Source organism: Castor canadensis, chromosome 1 (assembly GCF_047511655.1).
Source record: "Castor canadensis chromosome 1, mCasCan1.hap1v2, whole genome shotgun sequence".
Classification (NCBI taxonomy): domain Eukaryota; kingdom Metazoa; phylum Chordata; class Mammalia; order Rodentia; family Castoridae; genus Castor; species Castor canadensis.
In genome coordinates this window covers 130,272,973-130,291,254 of record NC_133386.1, presented here as the reverse complement: position 1 = coordinate 130,291,254, position 18,282 = coordinate 130,272,973, and the positions used below count along the sequence as shown (strand labels likewise).

The window sequence follows — 18,282 nt, the reverse complement described above, 5'->3', positions numbered from 1 at the left end:
ATAGATATTTATTATGTGCTTATTGTGTATAAATCACTATGATATATTCTTGAAATGTACTTTTTTTTGGTGAGACTGGGATTTGAACTCAGGGCTTTGTGCTTACAAAGCAGGTGCTCTGCCACTTGAGCTACACCTCCCAGTCCAGTCCATTTTGCTCTGGTTATTTTGAAGATTAGGTCTTTCAACTATTTGCTGAAGCTGTCCTTGAACTATGATCCTCCTGATCTCAGCCTCCCAAGTAGGCATGAGCCACTGGTGCCCAGCTTGAAATGGATTCTTATTTAATCTTCATAATAATTTTGTGAAAAATGTTTTGTTTTGATTTTACTGATGCAGAAGTTGAGGTAGAAAAGTAAACTAACTCACCTGAGACCATGTTAAGATTGAACCCATCAATGTTGTGGTTTCTTGTGTTTATATGATCCTAAGACCCTATCTATTAAATTGGCCCTCTAAGGACTGGAGATGTAGCTCAGTGGTAGAGAATTTGCCTTCTATGTGTAAGGCTCAATCCCCAGTAACACACAAACACACAATCTACACACACACACATACATACACAAATACACACACACAGGACTATTTTGTAGATCATATGACCTTATTGTACAAATGCAAGACAGTTTCACCACTGACATCATTTGGAATACCGAATGAAGGTCAAGAACCCTGGGTTTTAATTCTAGCCTTGCAAGTTAGCCGTATGATCTTGAATGAGTTAGCTTCCCCTTTCTTAATCTCTGGATATATTGTCATTTCAGGAGTTTGGAACTAAACACCCTTCAAGATCTCATATTCTAGAAGTTTCTCATACTATGCAATCTATTTCCTTTTATCTTGGCTGGGTGTTTTGGCTAATATGATTCACCAGCCATGAAGAAATGTGTTCACTGATCTCATCCAGAAAAAAAGGTGAGGAGGTGGCAAATAAAAGCAAACAGTAAACTGTACATACATAAAATAAAATACAGGTCTTTAGCATAATCCTATCTCTTTAGCCTAGTAGTATGTCATTCATTTTGAGTTTTGTTCTTCTCTCTTTTCTAAAGTACTTTATGCCATTGTTTCAATATTTAGAATTTCAGGTATCTCAGTCTCTAACTTCTGTGAGTAAAGTTAGAAATTTTTGGTACTTCTTTTCAAACCCCACCCCTCCCCAACAGTGAATTTCTTTCTTTCTTCTTTGATTTTTTTTTTTTTTTTTCTCAACACTGGGGTTTGAGCTCAGGGCCTCACATTTGCTAGACAGGAATTCTTACCACTTTGCTAGCCTTTTTTTTTGTGTGTGTGTGTGATGGGTTTTTTTTGAGATAAGGTCTCGAGAACTATTTGCCTGGGGCTGGCTTTGAACCAAGATCCTTCTGATTTCTGCCTCCTGAGTAGCTAGGATTCCTGGCAACAGTGAATTTCTTAAAATAAAAATATTTAGAAATAAATTGGAAGCTTTAAAATAAAATTTGTGTAACTATTGACAAAGTTACAGTCAAACACTGTAACTAAATAATTCAAATGAATTATTTGAATGCCTATTTACTGGGCAACTACTATTTACTGGGTCTCTACTAATATGGTAGACATAGAAAGACAGACAGAAAGAACAAAGAGACATATTTGCACTTTGTTGTTCACACATCTATCTCCTCCCCCATCCCCAAACTCCAGCTCAGCAAACTGTTGCCAGTTCCCTAAAGCACCTGGAAACTTTAATGCCACCCCTGAGAGAAAGCAAGAGAAGCTTGAGTTAATTGAGAAAATCCTTTATTGACCATGCTCACTCTGAATTGATTAAAATTTCTATTTCTATTACTGGCCAGATGGGGACTTGATAATGAAGCTAAATTCAGAAATTAAAATTAAAAATTTCACACAAGAGGTTAATCTTAATTAAAAAAAAAAATCTGGTAGATACATCTTGGCACAGAGTCAGCTGTGGTTCAGCTAAAATCAGGTAACTCTTGCTGAAAATGGAGGCGGCAGAGAGTCACTATGAAGAGTTTCAAAACAAGTTTAGCAGAGAGAACCTAAGCTGGAGACCAGAGAAAGGCTCAGGAGTTCACTAATGGGGCTGGTACTTTATGGTGTGGGCTGAGTGCATGAGCACAGAACACAAGCTGGGGCATCACCTAAAAATGTGGGCAGCAGAGTCCAAGAGTAGGAGGAAGCAGGTTTGAGGGAAGAAGAAGTGGGTTTTCTTCAGAAATTCAGGCAGACAACCACTGGTAACCCAGAAGACTTCCAGTGGGCGGTAGGGCTCCAGTCACTGGCTTCATATCTGGGAAGACTTGGATCTAAATAAAAGCAAGACAGGGTCCAGTCCAAAGTGGGATTTGAGACTATAGGCAGGTTAACAGGGCAAAGACTGAGGGACAGGAAAGTAAGGCAAAATCCCGGGGCTTACCTTAGCTAGACATAGGAGCAGAGCCAGAACTAAAACAAAGGGACAAAGAATTCCAGAGCACTGACGGAATGCTGGGATGCAGGGTGGGCTCAACTTTGTGTTCAGAGGCCTGAGGCATGAGTGCAGAAGCAGAGGCTGGATACCAGGTGATCACTACCAGATCACGGTTTCCGGATGCTCCTGTTTTATAGATGGGTTAAAACACTGCCTCCTTTTTCATTTGTGCACTTTCAGAAATGGTCATATAGGACAGCCAATCGTTCATAATGTCAAATAAAGAAAAGCCATAATTTACTAGGCCTGCCATTTCACACGCAGAGAAAAGAACTTGTCACATACATTCACACACACATTCTCTGAAGAAAGGGAAGTTTAAAATGTGACTACACTTAGCCTTATGTAAACTCACTACATTTTCTATTGATGTTTTTCATTTTTTATGGACTAATGAAAATTTTCATAGCTCAGCCTTGGTTTGAAGGTCCCTGTTTGAAAAATGTCAGTATTTTCATATTGTGTACCAGCTTTCCCAGGCAAGCACGGGAGAAAAAGAGGGGTGTGAGCATTTGGGTCCAGCTCCAGCTTGTAGCATTTGACCCTCTCCCTGAAGTATTTATAGCACCTATCACCCATTTCATATATTGTGTTCCATTTAAGAGTGGGTTAAAAAGCAATGCTTAAAATGAGGTTTGAAAACCACTCCTGGTTTACTATGGAAGAAAATGAGATCTGTACACTGAATTAGTAACAAAGCTCAAATTTAAAACTGGGACTTTGATTCCTACTTCAGATGGTCGAGAGAGATGACCATATCTTCTGATTCTGTAGAATCAGAATCCTATGTATAGCTATCTGTAACTGGATTTTTAATTACATATATAATCAAGACCTACAGAAGTCCAAGGTGACCTTATTGTTAAATATAAAATTCTCATTCTACCTCTAGTCCAAAATTAGAATAGACTTTGGAATCTGTTCTGAGACCAAGTCAACAATAATGTATGGCTTTCCTTCATTTATTGCACCCCATCCCCCACTTCCAAAGGGAGGAGTATATCTCAAGAGATGGTTGGGAGGCCATCCAAAGCTGCTGGTGCTGAGGATTTGGGAATGAGACACTCCCATCTCTAACAGTGTGGGTTTTGGCAGGTAACACTAGACTTAATCTATGCTAGCTGGCTGGGGAGGTGAGGAGGAGTGTCTGGTATACAAGGCAGAGCAGGAAGAAGGATCAAGGCTTAGAAGTAAGAGAGGAGGGTCAGGTTTCTCCCTGTCTCTTTTTCCTCCTCCAGTCTGGACTTCCCTGAAGGTCAGGGCTAGGGCCTGTTCCAGGACAATACAGAAGGTCTTTGGGAATTTTATGGCATTCTTGTTCCAACTCAAGGTCTGCTCTGGAGGTGACTAGACCCAGCTGTAAATAATAAAAAAAAACAAGCAAAAGATTCAGGAGGAAGGTCTGCTAATTCAGGATTACTTAGAATAACTTTTTTTTTTTTTTTTTTGGTAAGGCATGAGGACTTCGGATCTGGCTAGAAACTGGTCTGGATGTTTATTTTTCCTCATTGTCTCACTGGAAAAAAAGGGTGGGTGATTCAGACAGCAGCCTCCGCCTCTGGGCTGGGGCCTGGGTCAGTCTCAACTCTGTATGTACTTTGCTCTTCAAGAGATGGGTCTCAGCCTGGAGAAATGCTGCCTCTTACCTCCCACACTTGCTCGCAACTTCCAACAAGGGTCCCCAGAGAGTTGAGAGTCTGATCTCAGTTAAAAAACAAAAAGTAGGGAGGGAACAGGGAGGAAAAGGACCTCCCAGGGATGAGAACAGAGAAGGGTGAGGTCTCTGAGAAATGTTTCTTGCCTTTCTGCCCTATTCTATTCCAAGCTGTCCCATTCACTTTTGTCATGAGGGAAGGACCAAGGTCATCAAAAGACATCTGAATGGAATGGTCAGCTCTGCCACAGCCTCCCTGCTGTCAGAAGTCCAGCAAAGTAAGGGCTCCTGACCTTGAAAGCACCACTTTTCCTCTCCAGAGAAGCAGGAGCTATCTGAAGACCTTCAGTAACATTCTCCCAATGGATGCTGAAGATTTCTCCAAAGGCATTCCTATGGGTATCTATCATAGGACCCCAGATGAGACCCAGAACTTGAAATATGGTACTGGGGAGTTGGCTGGGAAAAGCAAAGATTGCTAGAAGTTTAAATATTTATGAAATATTTCCAGGGGATATCCTCAACAACTTTTTAGTATAGAAAAAGTGGGGAAGAAATGAAGAACAGTTCATTGAGACTCTGGGAATTCTTCATCTCATAGAATTACGCATACAACTACTATGAAATTCTTGCCAAAGAGTTCAAGAATAAGGGAAAAGTGACTTAGTGGAGAGGATATGGGGGAGGCTCTGTTCTTATTTCAAATCTTTGGAGAGTTGCACAACAGGGCTTTGGTTAAACCCCCTGAGCGCACATTCATGTTGGTTTGTTGGCTATTATAAGACATCTTGTTAATTTAGCTGTCAAGAGATTAACATCAATGGATAATGGCATCTTACTTTCAAAATAATCAGATCTTTGTGATTTATAAATGTTTTGCTGCTCTTCCTTCTTGCTGGCTATTTTTTGTGTTAGAACAAATGTGCAGGGGGCTGGAGGGGGGAGAGAAAAGGGGTGGGGGGCAGGGGGAAGAAATGGCCCCAACAATGTATGCACATATGAATAAATGAATAAAGGAAAAAAAAGATGGAAAAAAAAAAAAAGAACAAATGTGGAGATACCACATGCAGCCCTAGAATGGAATATAGATCCAGCAGCCCTGCTCTGGATGTGTCCTTCTTCTACAACGTGAGTAATGCCAACAGCCCATATCTATCTCATTTTTTTTCTTTATACTCAAAGGAGTATGCAGAATGGTTTGTAGACTGTAGAGGTCACTAAACTGCCAGATATTTAAATCATAATCTGTTCACCTTATCCTATAGATATAAAACAATCTTTATTACTATAACCACCACAGGGAAAACAGTGCAAAAGCAGCTACTGTTCACACTATGTACCTGCACATTTTCCTGGCTTTACCTGTGTAAACTCCCAACAACTCTGTGAGGGGCATTATCTCTGTTTTATAGATTATAAAACCTCAACGAGGTAAAGTTACTTCTTCACCATCATACAGAAAATAAAAAGACAGCTAGCTTGTCTGTCAGCATCCATGTAATCATGACCATGTAGGTCCTGCAATAGCTACTGAATAAATGAAGGAGGGAGGGGATAAAAGGGAAGCAGAAGTCCTCAGCTTTGAGGATTCAAAACGATGAGGGCTTTCCTAACAGTGGATGACTCTTGAGCACATGAATAATTCATTAAAGCTCTCTGCTGAGAGCTGGTTCTTTTTGTGCATGGTACATCTGGCCAGTGACAGCTGCCCACGACTGGGCCACAAATGTGAGGACTTGGACCTGCCTGCTCATAAACACAGCTCAGAGCAGTTCTCTGCTTCCATACACTGAATTCTAAAGGCTGTTTTGTTTCCCAGAGGGAGGCAGGGTTCCTACTTTTGTTTGTGTGTACATATACATCACACTCCACACTCACACACACACACACACACTCACACACACACACACTCACACTCACACACACACTCACTCACACACACTCCACACTCACACACACACTCACACACACTCCACACTCACAGACACACACACACACTCACACACACTCACAGACACACACACACACACTCACACACTCCACACTCACAGACACACACACACTCACACACACACACACTCCACACTCACAGACACACACACACTCACACACACACTCACACACTCACAGACACACACACACACACTCACACACACACACACACAAACAGGGTCCATATGATCTCTGTTCTTGGAGTCACTTTTCCTCCTGGAGCATCATCCCTGTGTTCCTTTTGGAAAGAATTCTCTGTCAGGAGGCTGGTGTCTCCTCTAACCTTATGTTGCTATTCAGACTCAGTTTCACTCCGGGTCTGGTCTTGATTCTGCAGGTTTTATATGGAGACATTTTTGGCTGGAATATGTGAGGAACTGGAGGGTGGCAGTAGAAAGAAGAATCTGGGGGTGGTAAGAAAGTTGAAAAAAAGATAAACTCCATCTGCCACAAAACTTTTCCAGCCAAAAGTGAAAAACAGAAGTTTTCGATGGATCCTATCACAATACTTAAGTAAAAGAAAGAAAGAAAACAAAGGAAAAAGGAGTATCTGCTTGCAGGAAGCTCCCCATATGAAGAACTAAGCAGCAAGCAGGGATGCTAGACTGAACAGCTTCAGGGGACACCTTGACACGGAATACAATGTGCATTGTCCTTAGGGAAATATGCAGCTTGAAGCTGCCATTAGGCCTGTAGTCTGTCCTGATGCCCCTACAGAAGCACTGGGCTGTAGAAGAACAGTAAGCATCTTATTCCTGAGACTCTGAGCAAGGGACTTGTTCACATGGTTCTAGAGTAGTGCTTTGAGCTAGGCATCCTCACCCCTGGCCTACAGACATACTAGTAGAACCTCATGACTGGATAGAAGCCCTGGAAATTACTAAATGAAGAGTAGTCCAGCCCACAGGTGAGCAATCTGGGGTGGCAAGGAGGGAAACCTGAGCCAGTGGCTGGACCCCTAGTAGAAGGATTAGGAATTCCTTCCAGTCTCTTACAGAGTGTCCACAGGGGTATAACTATCTGGATTTGGGACTGGCAGATGTTCATATTCCATGAGCTCAGGAAGAAAAGGCATGTTATACAAAGTCAGACCTGGTTTAGACTAGAATCCTTGCTGTGTCATTTTCTAGTTGTGTGACCTTGGGCTGAAATTATCGCTACCTCAAGGATGACTGAATTTTCGTGGGGGTTTATTTACAGCCTCTACTTTGCTAGAGTGGGTATTCAGGGTGTGGCACGATTATTTCTTTCTATGGCTGCTGAGGGTTAGGTGCCAGTTTAGGGCACTAAGGCAGGTACCAATGCTCAGACTCAGGTGACCAGGCTGTTCTCAACAGGCCCCAGCAGGATGTTGATAAAGGGGTTAAATAAAATAGGCTTTGGAGTAAAAGCAGGTAGTCAAATGTTAGCTTCCTGCTTCTCCTCAGACTCCAGCTCTCAGCTAAGGAAGCATTGGTTGGGTGATGAAGCTCCAGTTCCTTACCTGAGGGTATTACAGATACAATCTGCTTTTAACAAAGCTACTAAAAAACCATAACCTATTATGTGAGTGGATCTTGTAAGAGACCAGATTCTCCTGTGAGAAGGAAGAAAGACTAATGTCTTCTTCAAAAAGATCTTACGAAGAAACATAAACCTCTATCACACACAACTAAGGCCTTGCTCTTATATTTAAACCACTAGACATCTAAAAAAATAATAGACAAAGCTGCTGACAAAACACTCACATATCTGCCACCCTCTTAACACCTCCTAACCCCTTCTCCTTCTCCCTCCCTGACTTGATGGTGTGTAAGCTGATGCCTCTATGCAGGGTGATGCCTGTTATGGCTTCTCTATGACCATGTGGCTACATTTCTGTCCTCTTACCAGGCTGTCTGAGCAATGGACAGGGTGCAGCTTTACTGGTTATGATGAGGACTGGCACAAAATAAGTGCTCAATAAACGTTTGCTGAACATGTGCATGAACAAACTTACTTTCCAGCTAAAGAAAGCAACCCTAGAGATTTTCATTTTACTTAAATTCTGTATGGTAAGGATTCAGATAATATCTTTTAGAAAAGATATGTTTTGGGGGCAGTACTAAGATTTGAACTCAAGACTTTGCACTTTTTAAGCAGGCACTCCACTGTTTAAGCAGCCCCTGGATAGGGTCTTTTAAATACGTGAATTTTTTTCAGTCCTGGGGTTTGAACTTAGGGCCATGCACTTGCTAGGAAGGTATTCTACCACTCTACCAGCCCTTTTTGCTTCAGAATAGAGTTGCACTTTTATGCTCGGGCTGCCCTGGACTGCCATCCTCCTATTTTATGCTTCCCCCATAGCTGGGATGACCAGCATGAGCCACCACACCCAATCTCCCTAGTAGCTAGGTTTACAGCTATGAGCCACCACACATAGTTAAATATGTATTTTTTTTTTAAAAAAAAGATATTTGCACCAAGAATAATTTTTGCTACATCTCAAGAATATGTTTTTTCTTGGTAGGAGTACCTCTAATCTCACAAGGAAATAATGCAATTAAAAGCAATTTGGAGCCAGGTACTGGTGGCTCATGCCTGTAATTCTAGCTATTCAGGAGGCAGAGATCAGGAGGATCGAGGTTCAAAGCCAGCCCTGGGAAAATTTGTGAGATGCTATCTTGAAAAACCCATCACAAAAACAGGGCTGGTGGAGTGGCTCAAGGTGAAGGCCCTGAGTTCAAGCCCCAGTACTGTTAAAAAAAAAAAAAAAGCCATTTGTTTTCCCAGTCAAACTATTTCCTAAAAATGGAGCTACTTCTTGGGCTCATTTCCCATATTTATAAAAGCTGTGAGACTGGTTGGGTTGTGAAATTTTTTTCCCTTTGTTCCTTTCTTATTTTCTCCCCCTCCCCTTTATTTTTTTAAAGAAGCACATATTATTCTTCATTAGGAACAACAACAAAAAAAAAGTGAAAAATAAAATCCACGAAGCCCATAAATGACAAAGATCTGGGGAAAACAGGAAATGCTACACAGGAAGCAAAGATTACACCAAAGATCTTAAGAGTAAGTGGGTTCATGATCGTTCTCCAAGGAAGATAAAAATCACAGAATTCCTGGGGCAGGACATCTAGTCCATAATTTGTGAAGCCCAGTATAAAATGAAAATGCAGAACTCTTTGTTCAAACATTATCAAGAACTTCGAGACAGTGACAGTAGTAGAAGGATAACCTAGGCACAGTCCTTTCTAAGCACATGGTCCTGTATGACTGCACAGGTTGTACGTCCATGGTCCAGGGATTTCTCAAATGGAAGGTTGTCAAAATCACCTAAGGAACTTATTTTTTTCAAAACTGAGATACTATTCACATACCATAACTTTCACCATTCTTAAAAATACATGATTATTAGTATACCCATAAAATTATCTATTATCACTAATTCCAGAATGTTTTTATTAGTCTAAAAGAATCCTTTTAGCAGTCACTCCACACTCTCCATAGAGACTCTGGACTTGGTTCCTGGTGCCTTCTCTTACTTAGTACGTCTTGAAGGCTCATCCACGTTATAGTATGCATTGATACCTCATATCATATTGTGGCAGAGTAATATTCCATTATATGTATATACCACATTTTACTTACTGATGGGCATTTGGGTTGTTTCCACTTTTGGACTATCGTAAATAATGTTACTGTGAACACTGCTAAGTCTGTATGTGAATGTGCGTTTTTTTTTTTCTCTTAGGTATATGCCTAGAATAATTGCTGGGTCATATGGTTACCCCTATGTTGAACTTTTTAAAAAACTGCCACTCTGTTTTCTGCAGTGTACCATTTTACATTCTTATGAGCACAGCAAAGGTGGGACACATGGGTGATGTCCTTGTCCACGCCTTTGCCAGCACTCATTATTATCATCCATCTTATTCGGAGTCATCCCAGTGGAGATGAGCAGTGTACCATGGTGGTTTTAATCTGCATTCCCTGAAGGTAAATGACACTAGTGTCTTTTCATGTGCTTATGGCTAGTCATGTATGTTCTCTAAAGAAACAATGATTGAGATCCTTTGCCCGTTTACATATTTTTGTTTTTTAGGACTTTTAAAAAGAATTCTTGAAATTGTTACTTTTTTTTTTTTTCATTTTTCTTTTATTATTCATATGTGCATACAAGGCTTGGTTTATTTCTCCCCCCTGCCCCCACCCTCTCCCTTACCACCCACTCCACCCCCTCCCGCTCCCCCCCTCAATACCCAGCAGAAACTATTTTGCCCTTATCTCTAATTTTGTTGTAGAGAGAGTATAAGCAATAATAGGAAGGAACAAGGGGTTGAAATTGTTACTTTAAGGGTAGATATTTATGAGGAACAGTGTAATAATCAGATACTTGCATACAATGTATGATGATTAAATCAAAGTAGTTAGCATTTTAATCTCCGTAAACATTTTTAAATTTTTGATTAATTTATGATAATTATATATATTTATGGGGTGTTGCTTGATATTTCCATATATGTACACAAAGTGTTCATCAAATTGAGGTAAAGTCTTCATCCCCTTATCGTTATTACTTTATGTTTGGAGCCTCTCTTTTCTAGTTATCTATAAAATGTGTAACAAAGGTTATTATGAACTGTAGTCACCTCATGGCGTGTAGAAAACTAGAATTCATTACTTCCACCTAGCTGTTTTGGAGTCCATTATCCAAGTTTTAACTGCCCTTTCCCAACCTTTTTAAATTGGATGTCTTGTTGAGTTGTAAGAGTTCTTTATATATTCTGAATTCTAGGCCCATTATCAAATGTAAAATTTCAAAGTGTTTTCTTCCATTCTGTGGGTGAGTTCTTTTTTTAGAACTATTGATTTCTCAGTCCTAAGCCACATTTATTCAATCAGCACCAACAAGTTAAAAGAAAATTTCCAGGTGAATCTGATGAGCCAGTAGGTTTGTTAATCGATTTTCAATTTTTTGGGGAGTGGGGGGGCGAGTTTACTGGAGATTGAAGTTAGGGCTGTGCACTTGCTAAGCAAATGCTCTACCATGTGGGCCACACTCACAGTCCTCTGTTTTTTTGGTTTGTTTTTTTCAGATAGGCTCTCATGTTTTTTCCTGGGCCGGCCTTGGACTACAGCCACTCTACCTCTACATCCTGAATGGCTGAGATTACATGCATGTACCACCATACCTGGCCCAAATTTTAATGTGTATAAAACCTTGATGAAATGATTCTGAAGGAAACAGAAAACCACATTAGGACACCACGGTAAGGTGGTGTGGCTGGACTATCTTGGGAGGCCCGCACCAGTTACTGTAGCTGAAGTCCCTCTCGGTTCTCATTACTGTCTCTGGGACATGTGAGTTTCCATCTGGGATCAAACTGGACAGCTGGCTCCACATCAGGCCTCAGAGCCTGGATGACATAAGGGATATGGAAACGAGGCAGACAGGTACGCTTGTGCATCTGTTTGCCAGGGGTGCGGTGGAACACAGTGGGACTTGTCATGACATGTCTGTTGGAAGTTTTGAAAACATGGCTGCAGTCATTTTCTGTGATGCTTTCTATCTCTGAACTCAGCAGAACACCACAGCTGGAGCCAGTGTCAACCAAGTAGTGTCTTCTGGACCTCTATGGCCTAGAGGTGGTATTAGAAAAAGGAGGACTTTGTTACTTGCTTAGAGGATTGAGCCACAATTCTGGAGACATGATCCTTTCGTGAATAATGTATTTCGCTACAAGGAAAAGTTGAATGGTGTATTTGACCCTGGTTTTACCTAGGCACTTATGATTTCAGCTGCAATGGCAGGCATTTACAGTCCATTTCTCCAGAGAAAGGAGTAAGATCATATAATTCTTACTCCCCATCCATAGGCTACTTCCTGAGGAAAAGTGGACTAACTTTTAAGCCTCATTTTAATAGCAACCAGCTGCACTGGCTTATAAAGACTTGGTTTCAGCTGGACACAAGGAACTGTGGGGAAAACACATGGGCACTTCTGGATATGTTGTAAGTATATCAGACAGATGGTCTTAGAGGATTTGAAAGGGGAATGCCTGCTTCATATGCTGACATATCAGAGACTGTTACCCATTTTCTTACTTATGAAAGTAAAAAGCAAACACTACTGGAATATGAGATTTCTTCTGTGATAGAAAATGATAAAGAGTGTGAAAGAAGAATCAGACATTCTAGGAATGATGCTAGCTGTCACCACCTCAAAAACTTATGCTAACTATAGCATATCCACGTGGAGTTGAAAGAACAAGACTGTGCAGAAAGGGAATAAGATATAGATTTTTTTCAAATATTGTTTTTGATTGCTCAAGAAGGTCATGGGTCACTTTGCTGTGGTCTAACAATTCACCTGGTGAGACAGATTCCAAAACACAGGCATATGATGGCTACTTATGAACTAGAGGTCTAACTCAATGGAGGACAGCACAGAGCAGCTGTACAGGAGGCCAAAAGACTACAGTAGACCATGGAATATTGAAAATAATTGGGCAACATCTAACTATGTCTAAAGTGGAAGTTTGGTTGTAGGAATTAAAGTTATCAGACCATATTATATCTCTGCTGCCTCCAAGGAAATGCTTTTAGAACCACTCCTTTCTCAAAATTTCTATTTTCTCTAACATGTCCACAGAACACACTTGCATTCTGTTGATTTAAGGCAGTCAAGAGAAGAGTATTGTTTATTGTATGAGCACTTTTTCAGTTTCCTAAACAAAGCCATCACTAATTATACATGTACTGTAACTATCCAAAGACACTATTGACAGTCATGTATTTCTACTCCTGGCTTTTGTTTAACTCCCAGAAATTATAAAACAAAATAGTGAATTCTCAGTATTAGTTTCATTTTTCTCAGAAAACAGGCACAATGTTTTAAATTTAATTATTTGATATGAGTGGTCACTGTTTTTGATCACCAATGAAATAGTGCCTATTTTGTATACTTTAAGCAATGAAGTGTTTTGGTTTCCACTGCTAACAGATGGTTGAGATTTAGCATATTTAAATATTTAAATTGTTAACATATCAAACTCACATAGTAATAGTTTGGAACTGTAAAATAAACGAGTACAATGCTGATTCTTGCCAGCTCAGTGACATCAGCATGCCTGTCTCCAAGGTTATAGTACACGAATGAATGTGATTAGTTTTCCAGTGGTTTACTAATTATGAACTTGAATTACCACCTACTTATAGTTTACTTAAGGGGAAAAAAAAGACCACTTTTGAGTCTTTCTCTATTTGCTTTCACAATGAAGAATTTGAACTCCCGAATTACTTCCAGATCTGTATAAACTACATTTATTTTGTAGAGAAAATGGTAATTTTTGGTTTTGCGCTTACAAGTTTTTTTCAAGGTATCATTCATATTAATATCTGAGACACTACAAACATTATCTGCTACTGATTCAGCAGGTGGTGATCTTAGTTGACTTACAGCTTTGTAAATGAACAAGCTGCTTTTTGATAAGAAATTTATCATATGCATTATCCACATGAACATATTTGTTGCATTCTATCAAGAGGCTCCACTTACAGATGTTGTACTGGTAAATAAAGCTTGTAAAATTAAAAAAAGAACATCACAGTAATAACTGCTGTAAATATGACCCACTGAAGAATGCTAATGATAATGGGAAAAATGTAAGGAGAAAAAGATATTTGTGTATCATTTAAGTATTTTCCAAAGTATCTCTCAGATGAAAAGTTGCTAACTTTTCAGCTAAAAAACCTGGCAGGTTCCACCTTCATCAAGTGCTCAAGGTTAATGTGACCAGTAGTAAGACATATGACACCACAAACCTAATGAGACAATGTGCTAAGAAAAGCATATCACCTCTGTGGTAATTTCCAAAACAGACAACCTCAACTGAACTACAAGAAAACATCAGACAAAGCCACACTGGGGGATGTTCTAGAAAATATCTAACCAGTATGCTTTAGAAGGGTCAAGGTTGTTAACAGTAAGAAAAACCAAGCTGTCATAGACTGGAGATTCCAACGTAACACTAAATCTAATGTGCTGACCTGGATTGGATCTTGAACAGAATAAGGTCATTATTGAAAAACAGGTGAAATTCAAACAGTCTGAGTTTAGCTAATAGGACTGTGCCAATGTTAACTGCATACTATTGATAATTATGCCATAATAAGTAAGAATGTTAACATTAGTGAAAGCTCAGTGGATGGTCCATGGGAATTTGTGGTACTACATTCACAATCCTTCTGACAGTCTAAAATCATTTCAAAACAAGAAGAATTTAAACTATGCATATTCCAATATTGTAAGTGCAGGCAGAGGCCCAGACTTTGCCTTTGTAACCAGCTTCCAGTAGAGGTGGCTGCTGCTCATCCTCAAACCCCATCCTGAGTTTTGACAAGTGGTTCTTAGACTTAGCCATGCATCAGAATAAACCTGGAGGCTTTTTTTTTTTTTTTTAAACAAAACAGACTGCTGGGACTTACTTCCAGAGGTTCTGATTCAGTTTGTTTGGAGTAAGGCCCAAGAATTTGCATTTCTAATAACTCCCAGGTGATGCTGATGAGCTAAGCATGGTTTTTATTTTAAAGATAGTAAAAATGTTTACAAAAACAGGAATATGAAACAGACTATATCTGGCCTTCAAAGCATAAAATATTTACAGGAAATGGTTACTGAGCCCTAGACCCTCCTTACTACTCAGCACGAAGCTTTTAAAAGACACTACTGCTGGGCTGACAGTGTAGCTCAGTGGTGGAGCATTTGTCTAGTATGTGTCAAGCCCTGGGTTCAAGCTCCAGAACCACAAAAAACCAAAAACAAAATACCTAAAAGACACCACTGCTTAGGTCCACCACTCAGAGATCCTTAGTTAAGTCATCTGGCGTGGGTGCTCAGCACCAATGTTTTTTAAACGCTCCTCCTTCATTCTGAGAATTGCTGATACAGATTATCTGCTTGCCTCAGAGAAACCTGCTCTTCAACCATCCCAGAGAGCTGGAGATGAGCCCAAACAAATGCCAAGAGGCATTTTTGCAATTTAATACTTGTTTTAAAAAGTTAAGGTATTTTTTCATGAAGGTTATCAGACCCCAAACACAAAACTAGTATTTCTATTCTCTCACTTACCCCTCCCAAGTGAATATAAAGAAACACAGGATTATATATCAATAATCAGAAAAAACACTAAACAAACAAGTAAGCAAGCAAACTGTTCAGGGTGGTCTGAAATGGATGGGCTAGGGCAGACAGATGGACCAGATGCAGGATCAAGTGTAATTTTCCCTATGGCAGAGCTGACAGGTAACAGGGCCCAAGGTACCTAGGAGAGCAAAGGCAATGGGAGAAAGGCTGAAGGCAGAGGAATGGCAGTGGTGTCAAGGGACTTGAAAAACATCATAAATGATCTTTACCTGCATCACAACCCAAATGTATCTTGGTTTCCCATTTGACCGTCATTACCACCAAGGGTCTCTATAATAGGCCAAACTCCTTCAAATCTCATCTTTTGCCTATTATTCATGTTAAGGAGGAATGCCTAGTTGGAGCAAGGATCTGAGAGTGTCACTGAAGCCCCTCTAGAAAAGGGCTATGTTTGTTCTCATACCTGTGCTCTCCTCAGCCTGATTGAATCCACAGATCTGGCAGATGCTCTGGACCCACTTATTCATGTCTTCCTCTGTCTCAGCCACCAGGTAAAAGGTGCGCTCACTGGTCTTGATATCAAACACAAAACTATCCTGCAACTCCTTCTTGTTGAAGGTCAGGCCTGCATCCACCTGCTCACAGAAATTCAGGTTGATGATTCTCAGAGGTTTTTTGGAATGATCATTCTTGTAGTATTCCAGAACATCTGGGTCACCACTCATCCGGCCACTCCGCAGGATAAACCAGCGTTTCTTCCAGGCCTAAACCACCAGGGAAGGAGCAAAGAGAAGGAAGCATTTCATTAGTTATTTCAAAGCTTTTAACAGGCCCTCAGATATCATAGGTTAAGGACAGGGACTACTGGACTCATAGACTGCTCATAGCCTATGTCTTTCAGATTTTCCCAGAGTTTCAAAAATGGAGGATGATTTTATCTTTTTCTCTCTTTATTTTTTGGTGGCAGTGGGGTTTGAACTCAGTGACTCATGCTTGCTAGGCAGGCACTCTACCACTTGAACCACGCCATCATCTACATTCCATCTCTTCAACAAGACTGAGTAATCTATGAGAGATACCAAAGTGGTGAAAAGATTATATACAATTGAGCCCTTTGGGTTGAGGCCCTGCTTTTCCACAGACTCACTGCATGATTCTCAACTAAATCCTTTACTTCTTTGGACCATGCCTTATCTACAAATGAGAATCACCATCACTACCATCACCATCTACCCCACCTACTCCATAGTTTTTTTTTTTTAATTAATATTATGGAAACGAATCCAGAGCACTACAAGCACCAAAGATTTGATTATTATCACTATTCTTTAGACCCCAAGGAGCTACACTCCATTAATCCTACCAGCTTTTCACTCTCACCTTTTATCTCTGGCTTCATTTCCTTCCTTATCCAACTCTGTTTCTGTGATCCATCATTACAATCATTTCCTTGCTTCTTTTTCCATTCCTTTTATTTACCTGGCAAAACCATAACCTCTAGCTACGTCTAATGCTCTGAATATGCTATTTGTTCTAAGTGATACAAGATGGGAGAAAATCATACAGTCATGCTGACTGGTTTTACTTTTACCTTCCAGTGGGCCCCCAGACTACCCAACAATCCTACCACATTTATCTAGTCCAGGACTTTCTGCTGCTCTTTGGCAACAACCTCTGAAATTCTTTTTCTTTAAACCTTTAAAGTCCACTCCTTTTTTATTTTATAAGAATTTAGAATCAAGAGAATTCATACATGCTCCATTACCACATTTACCAACAACAGCCATGTTCTGATACTTAGAAAGCACAGACATTTCACCTAACCTGTGGCCAGACTTCTTGCTCATAGCCTACATAGGGACATTACTTCAACAACTGCCCCTTCTCCAGAACAGTTACATCTTTCCGCCCTACTACGATCATTCCCATCAAGATACCAATGTCCCATCTTAGGAAAATTAAAGGTTTTCTTGTCCTACATTCCTGTCCAAGTATGACTCGATTTTCCCACTCCTCTTTACAGTTAAACTTCAAGGAGTTTCCATAGCACTTCTTACTTTTGTTTCCTCTCCTATTTGAAAGCTCTCTAATAAGGCTGTTCCCTCCACTGCACAGTAGCAGTGAAGTAGCTACACTGAAGTAGCTCACTAAAGGTCTCAAAAACGTCATTGCTGCTAAATCAACTCTTGAGCCCTACTCAAGTTATTATTTTTCCTCCTTGAAACACTTTCTTCCCTTGGCTTCTGTATATACTCTCTATTCTCCATCTCTTCAGTCTTACTTTTTTGAACTCCAGTGCTGTCTTTCTCCCTGATCTTCAGAATTTGGAATGTTCCAATGCTCAGTTCTCAGACTCTCTCTTTTTCACCCACTCCCAAGTTGTTTTATCTAGTTTCACAGTTTAAAAAGCCATCTAATTACTACAATTCACAAATTTGCATCTCCAGTCCAAGGCCATCTGCTGAATGAACTTGAATCTTATATTCATCTCTTCATAAATAGGCATCTCAAAACTAATGTGTTAAAAAGTGAGCTTCTGATATCCTGCAAGCCTATTCCTCCTGCAATCTTTCCTGTCTTGCTTATGCTAATACCAGCCTTGGCCAGGCACCAGTAGCTAACACCTGTAATCTTAGCTACTCAGGAGGCAGGGAGAAGGATCAAAGTTTGAAGCCAGCTTAGGCAAGTATCTTGAAAAACCCTATCACAAAAAATTGGGCTGAGGGAGTGGCTCAAGGTGAAAGCCCTGGGTTCAAGCCCCAGTACCACAAAAAACCCAAAAACACCAGCCTTCTAGCTGCTCAGACCAAAAATCTTGATGTCATAGTTGCCTCTTTTCTTTCTTACTCCATTCACTTTCAATTATCAGAAAATCCAGTCAGTTCAAACGGTTCAAAATATATCCATAAATCAGCCACTTCTCTCCTCCTCCATTGTTCTTCACTTGATCTCATCTACTATTTTATAGCTTTCTTACTTCTACCCTTCCATCTAGCAATCTATCCTCAACTCAGACGTCAGAAGGCAGGATGTAAATGAGAACCACTACTTCTCTGTACGAAATCTCCAATGGCT

General features: G+C 40.2%; 1 protein-coding gene across 1 annotated transcript in view; it reads right to left on the bottom strand.

Moving 5' to 3' along the window:
- The window catches only part of Gab2 (GRB2 associated binding protein 2), a 170,090-nt gene that overhangs the window by 38,080 nt on the left and 113,728 nt on the right, over positions 1-18,282 (bottom strand). Inside the window, exon 2 of the mRNA XM_074082195.1 lies at positions 15,671-15,971. Coding sequence (XP_073938296.1) covers positions 15,671-15,971 — 301 coding nt within the window. The remainder of the gene's footprint in view (positions 1-15,670; positions 15,972-18,282) is intronic.